The 13,748-nt window shown below is 50.0% G+C and overlaps 1 protein-coding gene across 1 annotated transcript in view; it reads left to right on the top strand.

Annotated features, from left to right (window-relative positions):
- Window positions 1–11,302: 11,302 nt before the first annotated feature.
- LOC309648498 (uncharacterized protein C16orf74 homolog) overlaps window positions 11,303–13,748 on the top strand; it is a gene marked incomplete at its 5' end in the record, with an annotated part of 46,606 nt that continues 44,160 nt past the window's right edge. The window contains 2 exons of the mRNA XM_082437117.1: window positions 11,303–11,388; window positions 11,500–11,626. Of these exons, the coding sequence (XP_082293243.1) occupies window positions 11,303–11,388; window positions 11,500–11,626 (213 nt within the window). The remainder of the gene's footprint in view (window positions 11,389–11,499; window positions 11,627–13,748) is intronic.

Below are 13,748 nucleotides of genomic sequence, written 5' to 3'. Positions count from 1 at the left end.
GGCCCAGATCTTATACCCGAATGAGAGTGTTTGTGAGATTTCATCCTGTTTGATTTAATATCATCCAGACCTGGGATTGGGCAGGCACGTGGTGTGCCAGTGCCGAGCAGTTTTTGAGAGCCGTGTGCTGGTGTCAGCGGTCAGGAGGCTGCAGCTACGCACCCGCCCCCCGCGGTCAGGCTTCCGTAGCTGCCACGACTCTGCACGTGGGAATAATGCCACAGTTGCCTGAGAAACCTTCATCGTTAAGGGTAAAAACAAACATTGTTGGGAAGGCAGCTTGGATGGGAGCACAGTGTAATAATCCTCAACCAGAAAGCTTGTAAACCTGTGGAACCAAAAGAAAAGCGGAACCATGCCAAGATTATCTTAAAAAGGCAAGAATCGGTCCTGACTCCTGACTGACTTGCATGATTATCCAAATGGTTCTAATTTACGTCTTCAAAACAATTATTTTTTTGGTATTTGAAGCAACAAAAGCAGAACAAAACTTAGGGTCCCGGAGTTTTACAGTGCACTGTCTGTAATCATTATTATACTTGAAACAATCAGTCAAGCTTTTTATCCCAGTCGTAGGAAACTGATGGGGAAACTTCATGGTCCCATTACATCGTTTTCTTTTTTACGTGAATTATTTCACGCAGAGTTCAGAGAACTGTACCTTTGCTACTGTCGTTTTTTGGACTACATGAAGGAAATTTGTAACAATCGGATAATCTGTTGAAAAGGTTTATGACACAGCATTCACTATTTTCTCTTAATAAGTAGGAAACATTTCAGCATTGCTTACAATAGATGTGCTTTATTTGGTCCACCAGATTCTCTCTTCTTTCTTCAAATCTCGCTCGCCCTTGGCTTTTTAAGCTGACTTTAAGTCACGTGGGGAAGACAAATGAAGGGGTGATGGATGCATCGGTACACTTTATCTTTTCGCTCTCCTTGACTTAGACGCCAGGGCCAGCACAAGTGGAATGCAGTGGACAGTCTCGTCCCAGATGGGTCTGTATTTGTTTCGAAAAAGAAAAAGAGTTATCTCCAGCATTTACCACAGAAAAGGCTGTCTTGGGACTTCCCTGGTGGCGCAATGGTTAAGAATCCGCCTGCCAATTCAGGGGACACGGGTTCAATCCCTGGTCTGGGAGGATACCACATGCCGGGGAGCAACTGAGCCCGTGCACCACAACTACTGAGCCTGCGCTCTAGAGCCCACGAGCCACAACTATCGAAGCCCGCGCGCCTAGAGCCCATGCTCCGCAACGAGAAGCCACCGCAATGAGAAGGCCGCTCACTGCAACGAGGAGTGGCCCCCGCTCGCCGCAACTAGAGAAAGCCCGCGCGCAGCAACGGAGACCCAACGCCGCGAAAAATAAATAAATAAAAATAAAATAAAGTTAAAAAAAAGAAAAGGCTCTCTTTTCCTGGTTTTAAAATGAACATGTGCTATCTCCAGGTCAAGGTCAAGGGGAACTGGCAGAGCTGTTTGTAACAAAAGGTGCGGCCAAGGCTAGTTTTGGAGGCATTGCAAAGATAGTCTTATTTTCCCTCATTTTCACCTCTTTGTGGAATTCTTGTTCTTGATTCCACCACCTTCCCGGGAACGTGTGCCGTTCTCCAGTTTGGATTTCAGCCTAGAACCAGGCGCCCTGTCTACGGCTGAGTCAGGCTTATGTTTTCAGAAGAAAGCATATTAAATACTCCAAAGGGAGGAACGTATCTGTGAAAAAAACAAAAACAGATTTCCAAAGTGCAGATAACTGGTCCTGGATGCTTGTAAAGACAGCAGAAGCCTCTGAGGGGAGCCCCAGGCCCTGTGCTGGGCCCCCCTCCCTCTTGCTGTGTGGCCTCTGAGCCTCCAGTCTCCTGGCCTTAAGAACAGTCTTCATTTTTCCCCACGCAGAATAAAAGTGAGAGCCTGTCAGATAGCCACTGAAATGGACTCATACTCTGCCTTTTCCTAGAAAAGACTTAAAGGAGCAACACAAAGTATATTTGTACATTGAAGAGATCTTCGTCCGTCAGAATGCTCCTGAGTAACTCTTTCCTACTTAAGTCTGAAGGGGTTGGAGGGGAAGGGGGGGCGGGGGGGTTGTGTAGCGATATCCCCTTAGAACCAGCCATATGCTTAAAACTCTATAGTGGACATTTCTGTCTTCCATAGCATCTATCCATCATGAAGTGAATGGGACAGATGACTTACTGGTTTATGTAAAAATGCCATTTTCCACGTCTAATGGTTGCCTTTAAGAACTGAGGATACTAAACGTGAAAAGGTAGGCATAAATGACAAAAAGCAATGCATATACTAAGGAAAAATTGACTTCGCTAATTCTAATGAAATTAGATTGACCTAGAATAAAAAACAAGTTAGAAATCTTGAGTAATTGAAGTTTTCCAGGGATCTGGTATTTTTAAGCCTCCTCAGTGTAAAAAGTTCTGTATAAGTAGCTTTGATTTCATAGCTCATTTTTCTGATTGATGTGTTTGGAAAACTCTTGTTCCTGTGTGTAGTCATTTTCAGCTTTTCTGACCTACCTTTTTAGTTTTGCCTTCAAAAGAAAAATATTTGCTTCCAAAACTGCCCCTTTTAATATTATAACTCTCTTAACACGGTAGCTGGTTTGTGACATCCTGTTGAGTGGAAGCAAGAAAAATAGCCATGAGTATTAATCTCCATACCCTGTGGAGATTTTCAGCAATTTTAATGAAGAGAGCTGAATTTTAAAATAGGCTTTCGTTTTACTAATTGACATTTCTTTAGCCTTTCCATCAACTCGGTGCCTCTTAAGCATTAGATTTTTTTCTTCGGTTCAGTAGAAAGCCTGGCAGCAAATGTTGGTTTGTGTTCCTCCTGCCACCTCTCAGATAGGTGGTGTGTTAATCTGACTTCGTTCACACTTCAGAATCCAGGGGATAACTTTGATATTTGTATCCTCATAATGTTGACTTGTTGTTACTCCTTAAAAATGCTTAAGGTCTCCTTGAATGGGATGCAAAATCTGATCAAGTTTTGCATTTCTCCAAAATGAATCCCCATTCTTCTCAGGAGCTTTTTTTCCCTTGAAGATTAACTTCTTGGGATCTAGTCCAGCTTTAGAACTGCCAAAAATTGTGTTTTCCTTGGTCTTTTGCTTTCAAAGTAGTGTGACAAGTGCCAGCAGAACATCCACTTCGATTTGAGTGGAGGAAACCCTTGGCTTGAACTTGTGTTGCCATATAAAGCAGAATAGCATCCTATATTTAGAGCTGTCTGAGAAAAGTTCCAGTTACAATCAGTAAGGCTGTAGTAAATAATTGCTTTTCAGAATACAGGCACACCTCGGAGATATTGTGGGTTCAGATCCAGATCACCGAAATCAAGCAATAAAGAGAGTCACATAAATTTTTTGGTTTCCCAGTGCATATAAAAGTTATGTTTACATTATACTATAGTCAATAGTGTACAATAGCATTATGTCTGAGAAAACAATGTACATACCTTAATTTTAAAATACTTCATTGCTAAAACATACTACCCATCATCTGAGCCTTCAGCAAGTCAAGATCTTTTTGCTGGTGGAGGGTCTTGCCTCAGTGTTTATGGCTGCTGACTGATCAGGGCGGTGGTTGCTGAAGGCCGGGGTGCCGGTGGCAATTACTTAAAATGAGACAACAGTGAAGTTTGCTGCATGGATTGACTTCCGTGAACAACCTCTCTGTAGCATGTAATGCTGTCTGATAGCATTTGACCCACAGTAGAACTTTCAAAATAGGAGTCAGTCCTCTCAAACCCTGCCTTATCAACTAAATTGATGTCATAGTCTAAATCCTTTGTTGTCATTTCAGCAGTCTTAACATCTTCATAGGGAGTAGATTCCATCTCAAGAAACCACTTCTGTGTCCATAAGAACTCATCCGTTCAGGTTTTATCATGAGATTGCATCAATTCAGCCACATCTTCAGACTCCACTTCTAATTCTAGTTCTCTTGCTGTTTCCACCACATCTGCAGTTCCTTCCTCCACTGAATCTTGAACCCCTGAAAGACGTCCATGAGGGCTGGGATTGACTTCTTCCAAACTCCTGTCAATGTTGGTATTTTGACCTCTTCCCAAGAATCACGAATGTTCTTAATGGCATCTAGAATGGTGAATCCTTTCCGCAAGGTTTTCAATTTACTTTGCCCAGATCCATCAGAGGAATCACTGTGGCAGTTAGAGCCTTAAGAAATGCGTTTCTTAAGTAATAAGACTTAAAGGTCAAAATGACTCCTTGATCCATGGGCTACAGAATGGAAGTTGTGTTAGCAGCATGAAAACGATATTAATCTCATTGTCCATCCGCATCAGAGCTCTTGGGTGACCAGGTGCATTGTCAGTGAGCTGCAGTATTGTGAAAAGAATCTTTTTTTCTGAGCCTCGGGTCTCAACAGTGGGATTAGAAACATTCAGTGAACCGTGTTGTTGACAGGTGTGCTGTCATCCAGGCTTCGTTGTTCCATTTATGCAGCACAGGCAGAGTAGATTTCGCATCATTCTTAAGGGCCCCAGGATTTTCGAAATGGCAGATGAGCATTGGCTTCCGCTTAAAGTCACCCTAACATTAGGCATTAGCCCCTAACAAGAGAGTCAGCCTGTCCTTGGAAGCTTTGAAGCCGGGCATTGACTTCCCCTCTCCAGCTAGGAAAGTCCTAGAAGGCATCTTCTTCGGGTAGCAGGCTGTTTCCTCTGCCGTGACCATCTCTCGTTCAGTGTAGCCACCTTCATGGATGACCTGAGCCGCAGCTTCTGGAGGACTTGCTGCAGCTTCCCCCTCGGCACCTGCGGCTTCACCTGGCGCTTTCGTGCGGAGGCGGCTTCTGTCCTTCAGCCTCATGAACCGACCTTTGTTTCAAACTTTCCTCTGCAGCTCCCTCCCCTCTCTCAGCCTTCGTAGAACTGGAGAGAGTTGGGGCCTTGCTCCGGATTAGGCTGTAGCTTCAGGGAATGTGGCTGGTTTGATCTTCTATCCAGATCCCTCAGACTTTCTCCATATCAGCAGTAAGGCTGTTTCCTCTTATCAGTGTGTTTACTGGAGTAGTGCTTTAAATTTCCTTCAAGAACTTTTCCTTTGCATTCGCAACTCAGATAACTGGCACAACAGGCCTCTGGCTCTGCTTTCCACATGCCTTCCTCACTAAGCTTCGTTTCTAGCTTTTGATTTAAAGTGAGAGACTCTTCATTTCACTTAAACACTTAGAGGCTATCGCAGGGTTATTAATTGGCCTAATTTCAATATTGTTGTGTCTCAGGGAATAGGGAGGCCCGAGGAGAGGGAGAGATGGGGGAATGGCTAGTCTGTGGCACAGTCGGAACACACGTGATTTATCGATTGTTTGCTGTCTTACATGGGTGTGGTTTGTGGCACCCCAAAACAATTACAATAGTCACATCTAAGATCACTGATCACAGATCACCATAACAAATATAACAATAGTGGAAAAGTTGGAAATACTGTGAGATTTACCAAAATGTAACACAGAATGTGCAAATGTTGTTGGGAAAATGGTGCCAATAGACTTGCCCAACACAGGGTTGCCACAGACTGCAATTTTAAAAAAATGCAGTACCTGCAAAGCGCAATAAAAGGAGATCTACCTGTGCTTGTGAAGTTCCCTGGACAAGGCTTCAGACCCAGTACAGCCCTCATAGTCGGGGAGTCTGCCCCGCGACAGGACACTCGCCCGAGTTTGCTGAGGGCCCTGGGTGCACCCTGGGCGCTGAGGGTTACGTGAAGTGTGTAGAGTGGACCCCGCTGTCGTCCCCCAACTGCCCTTCTCCGTTGCGCTGACCTCACTACTGAAGAGGTGGTCATGCCTCAGAGAAGGGTGTTCTCAAAAACTGATCTTCCTGTTGCCTGGGCAGTGCCTCATCGCCCCGGTTCTTAGACAGCTGCGCCAGGCTGCAGCGGTGTGCGGTGTGCGTCCCAGCTGGCCTCTTCAACTCTGTGGCCGTGGGCAAGTTACCTCTCGTGTCTCGTCTGAAAAAGGAGGGTGATGGCACCTACTTGCAGGGACGTTGTTAAGACCAGAGGGACTAATACCGTGTGCTAGCTCTTAGTAGAATGTGTTTGGGCTGTGCTGAATAACGTTCTTCATGCTCATGTTTTAACAGTTCTACAACATACTATTGGCCGGACTGACCCCCAAGGTAAAAGCCTACTTAGTCCTTTGCTGAGAAAGATCTAAGTGCTTATTCATAGTAAACATTCAGTGAACGTTTATGGAATGAATGAGTGAATAAAAGCATTTGCTCTCAGCAGTAACAGCAGCTTACCTTTCCTTAACCCTTTGTTTACACTTGTCTTCCCAGTCCGCGCCCCACACCCCAGCCCCAAGGATGTGGAAGGGTGTTAGGGTCTGCATTTCGCAGGTGGTAGAAGTGACTGCCTGAGGACTCCTGCGGCCAGATCCGAGGGCACGGGCCTCTCCTGGGAGACGAGGAGCAGAGAAGCCGCGTTCCTCCTCTTTCCACGCTGCCCAGCCTCACTCCTGCCCCCACCCCAGTCTTAATGCATTGTCCGTCTTACTACGATGTCAGTGTCTGTTCACAGTAGAAAATCAAAAACAACCTAGAAGTCACTCCCATTCTGCCATCCTCCCATTCCCCCCGTTCACGAAGACGTGATGGAAAGCTGTCACATCGTCAGGATCTCCTGAGACCTTTAATGTCCTGGATACTGAGATGCAAAGTGGGAAGCATGGGAAGCCTACATTTGAGGAGCTTCCAGTGTAAATTAAGAGGTAAAATGCATAATTACAAGTAAAATATTAGGAAATTTGTGCAGATTCTTGGGCTCAGGCCCTGAGAATCCAAATTCATTGAGATTTTAGGCCCAAAAGTCAGCTTTTAGCAGGTGATTCAGGCCATACTTTTAAAAACCCTGACCTCTGACCAGAATCCGTGCGTTATTGTGAAGAGTTAGAGACCCTCAGAACTGAAATGCCTTACCCCACTGTACACACTCGGCCAGGGACGGAGGATTCGGACCGTTAGGCCGACCCTGTGAAGTTGCTGATTCAACAGGTCAGCAGCTCAAGCATCACAATTCCATAGAGTTCACTGTGGCGGGCTTCAGGTCTCCTGAGTGAACTCTGTCTCAGCAGGAAGCTCTTTGATTTTTTTCTCTTAAAATGTGCCACGCACAGAATGCGTGAATGTGCTGTAAACATTTGAGCAACAGGAAGCAGGCAGGTGATGCCAGACTCAACAGCTTCTGAGCCATCTCAAACCCCTGGACTCAGGACGGCAGGGCAAGGACAATATTTTATACTTTCTCTGCCTCCCAAGTTATCTTATACCTAGGAAGACCTGTTGATTATCTTTAATTTTTAAATTAAATCTGGAATCTGTCGGTACTTCCCACTTCCTGGAGGCGGCTCTGTACCAAGAGTGTTCTGTGCAGCTGCCTCCTGTGTCCCGAGGGCCCTGTCCTCGTCCCTAGCGTGCGGGACATACCCCCAGAGACCTGCTGCTGTTCAAGCCTGACAAAGGTAGGAACTGAAAAAGCGGAATCATCTGAAATCTCCCCATTTGCTGACTATGCTCTCCCCTAAATGTTAGAATTCTTTATTTTTGAATTCTGAAGTCTTAGATTTAAATTTGTTGAAAGAAATGTAATTGATAATTTCTGGATTATTTAATCACTTCATTTCCAGAACCATTAAGTTTGCCCTTTATATTCACGTCCTACGTTCTCTGCGTTCCCGTCTCAGACATATTTGGCAAGAGTTTTTTTTTCTTAATAAAATTTACTTATTGAAATATAACAGGTATATAGAAAAGTGTACAAATCACAAGTACATAGCTCAGTGAATTTTCACAAAGTGGACAAAGTGGGCAGGCGCAGGCTCTTGTAACTACCACCGAGCTCCAAATATAGGACATTAGAACACTGCCAGCACCCAGGAGCCCCTCATGCCCAAACCTAGGTTAGTTCCGCCTGGTTTTTGAGCTTTATATAAATGGAAGGGTACAGCATGTATTCAAATTGTGTGTGAGATTCATTCATGTTACATGCAGCAATTTTTCATGCATTTTCCTTGTTGTGTGTTATTTCTTTGTATCACCGTACCCCAATTTCTCCATTTCACTGTGGATGGACATTTGGGGTTTTTCCTGACTTGGGCTGGTACAAATCTTGCTGCAATTAACTTTTTTTCTTTAATTCATTTATTTGTTTGGTTGCGCCAGGTGGGCTCCTTAGTTGCGGCTTGCCAGCTCCTTAGTTGCAGCTCTTGGGCTCCTTAGTTGCGGCACACAGGCTCCTCAGTTGCGGCACACGGGCTCCTTAGTTGTGTCATGCGAACTCTTAGTTGCAGCATGCGTGTGGGAATCTAGTTCCCTGACCAGGGATCGAATCCAGGCCCCCTGCACTGGGAGCGTGGAGTCTTAACCCCTGCGCCACCAGGGAAGTCCCTAACTTTCTTGTATGTGTCCTTTTGTGCGCATACGTACACGTTTCTTTCAGGATTATGTGCAGAAGTGAGCCTGTCGGGGTGTGTACGTTCAGCTTTTTAGGGGATGTTACCAGTTGAACATCTGCCCCCACTTTCTCCATACCTTCAGCAACACTGCGTTGTCAGTCTTTCGAATGTGAGACATTTTGGTGGTGTGTAGTGGTATCTCATGGATTATTGGTCTACATATGAAAAGTAAAATGATAAGCTTTCCAGAAAATAACAGGAGGATATACTCATGTCCTTGGCTTGGCAAAGATTTTTAAACAGTACACATAAAGAAGTGATCAGTTGTACTACATTAAAATCAAAACTTTTGTTCATTAAAAAAAAATTACGACTGTGAAAAGGGAGGTCACAGAGCGATAGAAGATATTTATAATACAGTCACCCAACAAAGACTTTGATATATCTATCCAAATATATTAAAATTTTCAGACCAATTTTCTTAAACAGGCAACCCAACTGATCAGGTACTTCCCAAAAGGAGATATCCAAATGGCCAGTAAACATCAAAAATATGCTCAAGTAAAGTCATCAAGGAGAAGCAAATTGAAAACAGAGCTTTTCATGGGAAGAAAATGTGAAGAAGCAGAATCCCCCTGCTGCGCACAACTCACGTGTCCTGGGCCTCCCGGCACCATCTCGCGTGCTGTGACGGTGTCGTGTCATGCATCCGAAGAAGCAGCGGCCTCCGTGGCTCCTTCGACTGCGCTGGCGTATTCCTGAGACTCGGCTTTAATACTTGGCCTCCGCCAATAGGGAGCAACAGTGCTTTGTCTGAGGAGCTCGGCTGTGCCTTTCTCCTCGCCTCCTTAGGACGTGTCCCTCTGCGAGACTTTTAAGGAAGACTACTGTGGGTGTCACCTGCTGCCTCTACCATCCTCGCCTCCCACCTCATCCTGCCCTGCAGCTCAGAGCTGGTCCTTCCAGAGTCCAGCTGTTCTGTTCATCACCTCTAATGCCTGCAATTGACTCAGTGCCGGCCTCACTCACTTTGAGGAGTTCAAAGCCATTTGCAGATCCTGCTGGTAAAATGGCTGTCCCGTGGTCAGCCAAGCTCTCTGCTAAATTACTTCTGGGCAAAGAAGCCGTTCTCAAGACTCACGGAGACCTGGGGTGCCTTTACGAGCAGGCTCTGCGCCCACGGAAACCCCAGGCGGAAGGCGCCGTTCCTCCAGGCATTACGGGATCATCCAGGAGGGGCAGCGTTCCCCGTAATCACGCGAGTGTGGTTACCCAGGCGGGCTGATGCTCCTGCAGACGCAGCCACACGCCGGGCCACCACTCACATCCGGGCAGAGGGAAACTGAGGCAGGAGTGGACCTGGGCGAGTGGGGCAGGCCGGCAGCAGAGAAGAGGGGAGTGCATTTTGGTTGGGGGACTGGGGGAGCAAAGCAGATGGGGAGAAGCCTGGGACCCAAAGGAAGTTAAGTATCTTCCCAGTTTCAGCAAGGAGTCACTTGGCATTCTTCCCAAATGTGTCTCCCAAGCAGCCCACCTTTGAGACCAGCTTCATGCGGGCAGAGCCTCAGACACCCTGTGGACCCCACACCTCCCCTGGGCCTGCAGGAAGATCGGGGGTGCTCAGAGCTGCCCCCCCCCCCCCAGCCTCTAAGCCAGCTGACTCCTGGCCCTTCCTTTACTCAGCCGTCAGCCGTCGGGACACTGTGTGGGAGCAGAGGCGTAGAGAAGAGTCCCCTGCAGGCCCCGCCCACAGGCCCTTCAGTGCAGTGAAGGCCACAGCTGGTGCGCAGACACACAGGAGGAGCTTGAGTCCCTAGGTAAGGGCCGTCCCTCTGGTGGAGGGAAGCCGGGGCAGAGAAGCATCCCAGGTGGGCCTCCCACCTGAGCAGCCAGGGAGGCGGGACAGAGCCAGGACGTGGTGGCAGGGAGTGACCAGCCCCCGGGAGTGTGGGCAGGTTGAGACCACTATCCCTGGCTGCCACCACCCTGTTGCTCGGCTGTTCCCTGCAGCTCCACCCTGCCCCCCAACCCTGTGGGCCCGGGGATTGGGTGGTGGTCAAAGCCTGGCAGTGGGGGCGGGAACCGTCAGCCGGGGGGTCGTGCCTGGGGGCCAGGGTGACAGCTGACTTATCTCGTCCTTTCCATTCGCGCCTCTGATGTCTCACGTACCTGAACATCCAGACCAGGCAGTGTGCCCCGTGTCCAGCATAGAGGAAGTGTGGATGCTGTCTGTACAGGCTCCAAAGGGCAGGGGAGCAGCCTGGAGAAAGAGGAGGAACATTCCAGTGAATCGTGGAAAAGGAAGTGCTCCTCTGTGCACACAGGTCTCCCTCCTCTGTGCCAACGAGCAAGGGCTTCCCTGTGATCAGAGAGAACATGGGATGTGAGAGCACATGCCCACCCACTGCCCACCTTGCCTGGTATCTCCTGTGAAATGCCTTCGATGGCGCCAGCTTCCTGAGCCACCTGGGGGGCACCTGTCAGAACCCCAGAGACAGATGCTGCAGGGAGACACCTGGAGATGTGTGTCTCTGAGAAGCTCCTCTAGCAGAGCCTGGCTGGCTGTCTCACTGTCCGTGGCTGGTTTGGGTTGGAGATTGAGGGTCACTGGCTAAGCCTGGAGCTGAACAAATCCTGTCATTTATTGTCGCCGCTCCACAGGGAGCTGTCAGCTGGCACGAGACCACCCAGCACCCCAGACAGTCCAGCTGTGACTCTGGTTAGCTGAGTCACGGGGAAGGAGTGCACAGGGCTGTGCGGGTCCCACCGCATCTCAGCTCACCTCTCCACCCTTAAGAGGGACGGCCTTTGCCATCCACCTCCCCACTGCCGGCCCTCTCAGGGCCAGGAGAACCACGTTTTCATGGTGGCACACTTAGCTTTCATCAGCCAGAAACTTCCTGGGCCCCAGGACAAGCAAAGCCTCCCCAATCAACTAAAGACGAAGAGGTGAGGCTGCAGGGCCCTTCCCTGGAACCTGCCCCCCGCCACTGGAGCACCTGCCAGCCCAGGCTCTGACCGGATACAAAACCCCCAAAATGCAGGGCCCCTTTCCTTCAGGTGCGCCTGTGGAAGGAAGTACAAACGGTCCGGTCGCCAGTTCGCCAGCTGCGGGCTTGGCCAGGCCTGTAGTGACGCTCAGCGCTTGGCCCCAGGGACTCAGATGCCGGCCATGGAAGAGTCTGAGGTTAGAGCTGAGCCGTCTTCACCTGGCCCACGTGACGGCCCACCTTGGTCTGGCCCTTCCCACCCCAAGCAGAGGGGCTGGACCAGTGTCAGGAACGTGCTTTGACGCATGTGGCGACAACAGAATTCTAGAAGCCAGGACAAGTCTGGGAAAACTGCCACCACGGTCATTTCCCTCCGGCCTCCAGCTGCGCCTGGGCCCCCTTCGCGCAGGGGCCTTGGCTTCAGCCCTGTTACAACAGAATGACGTGCGTGGGAGCGGTGAACACAGCAGAGGCCAAGCTCAGCCGTGGACAGCGTTTAGTTACCCCCAGGACTGCGCGCAGCGGAGCAGAGGCCGAATTCTCCAGCCTGACCTGCTGCAAAAGGCCTCTGGTCCTCCCACTCGGACGGCTGTGTTCTCGGCATGGGAGCCCAAAACGCACTGGTGACCCCTACACCCAACTCCGTTTACTCTGCCTCCCAGGCTCCGGGCTTTAACTGCAGGAACATTCCTTACTCCAGGGTGGGGGGGCGTGGAGGGGGATGTCAGAGTGGAGCCTTTCAGCGATGCTTCCATTAGAACTGCAGAAGGCTCCAGAGCTAAGCCTGGGGAAGGTGCTGGGGGAAGAGGCCTGTCTTCCCTTTTGGGACTGGGGTGAGCGATGGCTTCGGGTGGGTTTTCCAGGTCTGAGCAAACGTCCTTGCCAGGGCTGACTTGGGTCTCATCAGTGAACTGGAAAGCCCTGGTCTCTCTGCCAGCCTGGTCTCACCCCCCAACCACAGCTCTCGGCCCCGTGTGAAGACCTCGCAGCTCTCCACCTGCAGATCATGCCGTTGCCTGCTCTCGTCTGGCCTGCTACATGGCTTTGAAGCACCTAGGCTAGGACCAGGGTTGCTTTCTTGCCCCGAGGCTGCTTGTCTGGCATCTCACGTGGGCGTCATTGGAGCACAAGAGCCTCTCCCACCACCATTGTTAGGGGTGCCCCCCACCTGCTGGGGGCGACGGCAGGGCGCTGAGTTCTGCTCTCCTCCTCCCTGAGGTCCCGCCTGCTTGGAGAGCCGAGGCCACAGGAGGCCTGCTCACAAGGGGTGCACGGTGACAGTGGAGCCTGGACACCCTCCCTCCCAGGCTCTCAGGTCATCAGGTCAACCATCCCAGTAAAGCCAGCGCGGTGACCGGCGTGCCCGACACACCCAAACTTGGGGAGCTCACCCCAGTCCCAAATGCCAGACCTTTCCCCTTCTGCTTTATGAACCACTTCCTGACATTCCCCCACTGACCCTCGTGTCACCCCCTAGGACCCCACAAGACTCCCACAGCTGCCTTCCTAGGGGAGCCTTCCAGAAATGGTCCCATCCTCGCTCTGTCTCTTCCTCCCCTGCCGTGGTTTCAATCCTCCGCCACGTGGGTTTCTGTCTTCGGCGGGGCTCCGGCTGGCTCATCCCCCTATGCTCGAGGCCAGAAACCAGGGATGTGAGCCAGGGATTAATGGCACAGAGTAAGCTTCCGAAAGCCACGGGGGCCATTGGAAGGCCTGAGCTTAAAGATAATTTCCCTTCTCTGCGAAGGCCAGGCATTTAGTCCATATGCGCAGAGTCAGGGGACGATCAGCCAACAGGGGACAGGGAGCTGCCACAGCCCGGATGGCCACCCAGGAAGAGCGAGCGACCGTGCCCAGCCTGAGGCGCGAGATGGCCACCGACCTCTCCTCCTAGAGGTAAGAGCTGGGGCACAGGGAGCCTCACAGGGACAGCAGCCCGCCCCCCCCCTTCCCGCTGCACCTCCGGACCCCCAGAAGGCTTGGGCGGCCCCCTCTCTCTGTCCTCGCTGTGGAGCTCCCTCCCGCCAGGTGCCCAGCAGTGTGCCAGTTACTTTCCTGGCCGCTCCTGAATTGTAAAAACCGTGCCTTTATTTTCTTATGGCAGAATGCACTCCTGGGTGTTTTTAACGTAAAGACTTCAGAAGTTTATAGGAGAGAAAGACGTGGCAGTGCTACTGCTTCGCACTCCCCACCCCATCACCAAACCAAAGTGAGTCGTTCCAATTTCGGTTCAGTGAGGCATTGAAATTAAGTGACATGGGACAAGCAGGTCTGCTTGCTTCTCGCTGTTGGCCGGCAGTGCCCAGGGGAGGGGATGTT

This window comes from Balaenoptera physalus, assembly GCF_965194825.1.
Source record: "Balaenoptera physalus genome assembly, chromosome: 19".
Taxonomy (NCBI): domain Eukaryota; kingdom Metazoa; phylum Chordata; class Mammalia; order Artiodactyla; family Balaenopteridae; genus Balaenoptera; species Balaenoptera physalus.
This window is presented reverse-complemented; position numbering and strand designations above follow the sequence as displayed.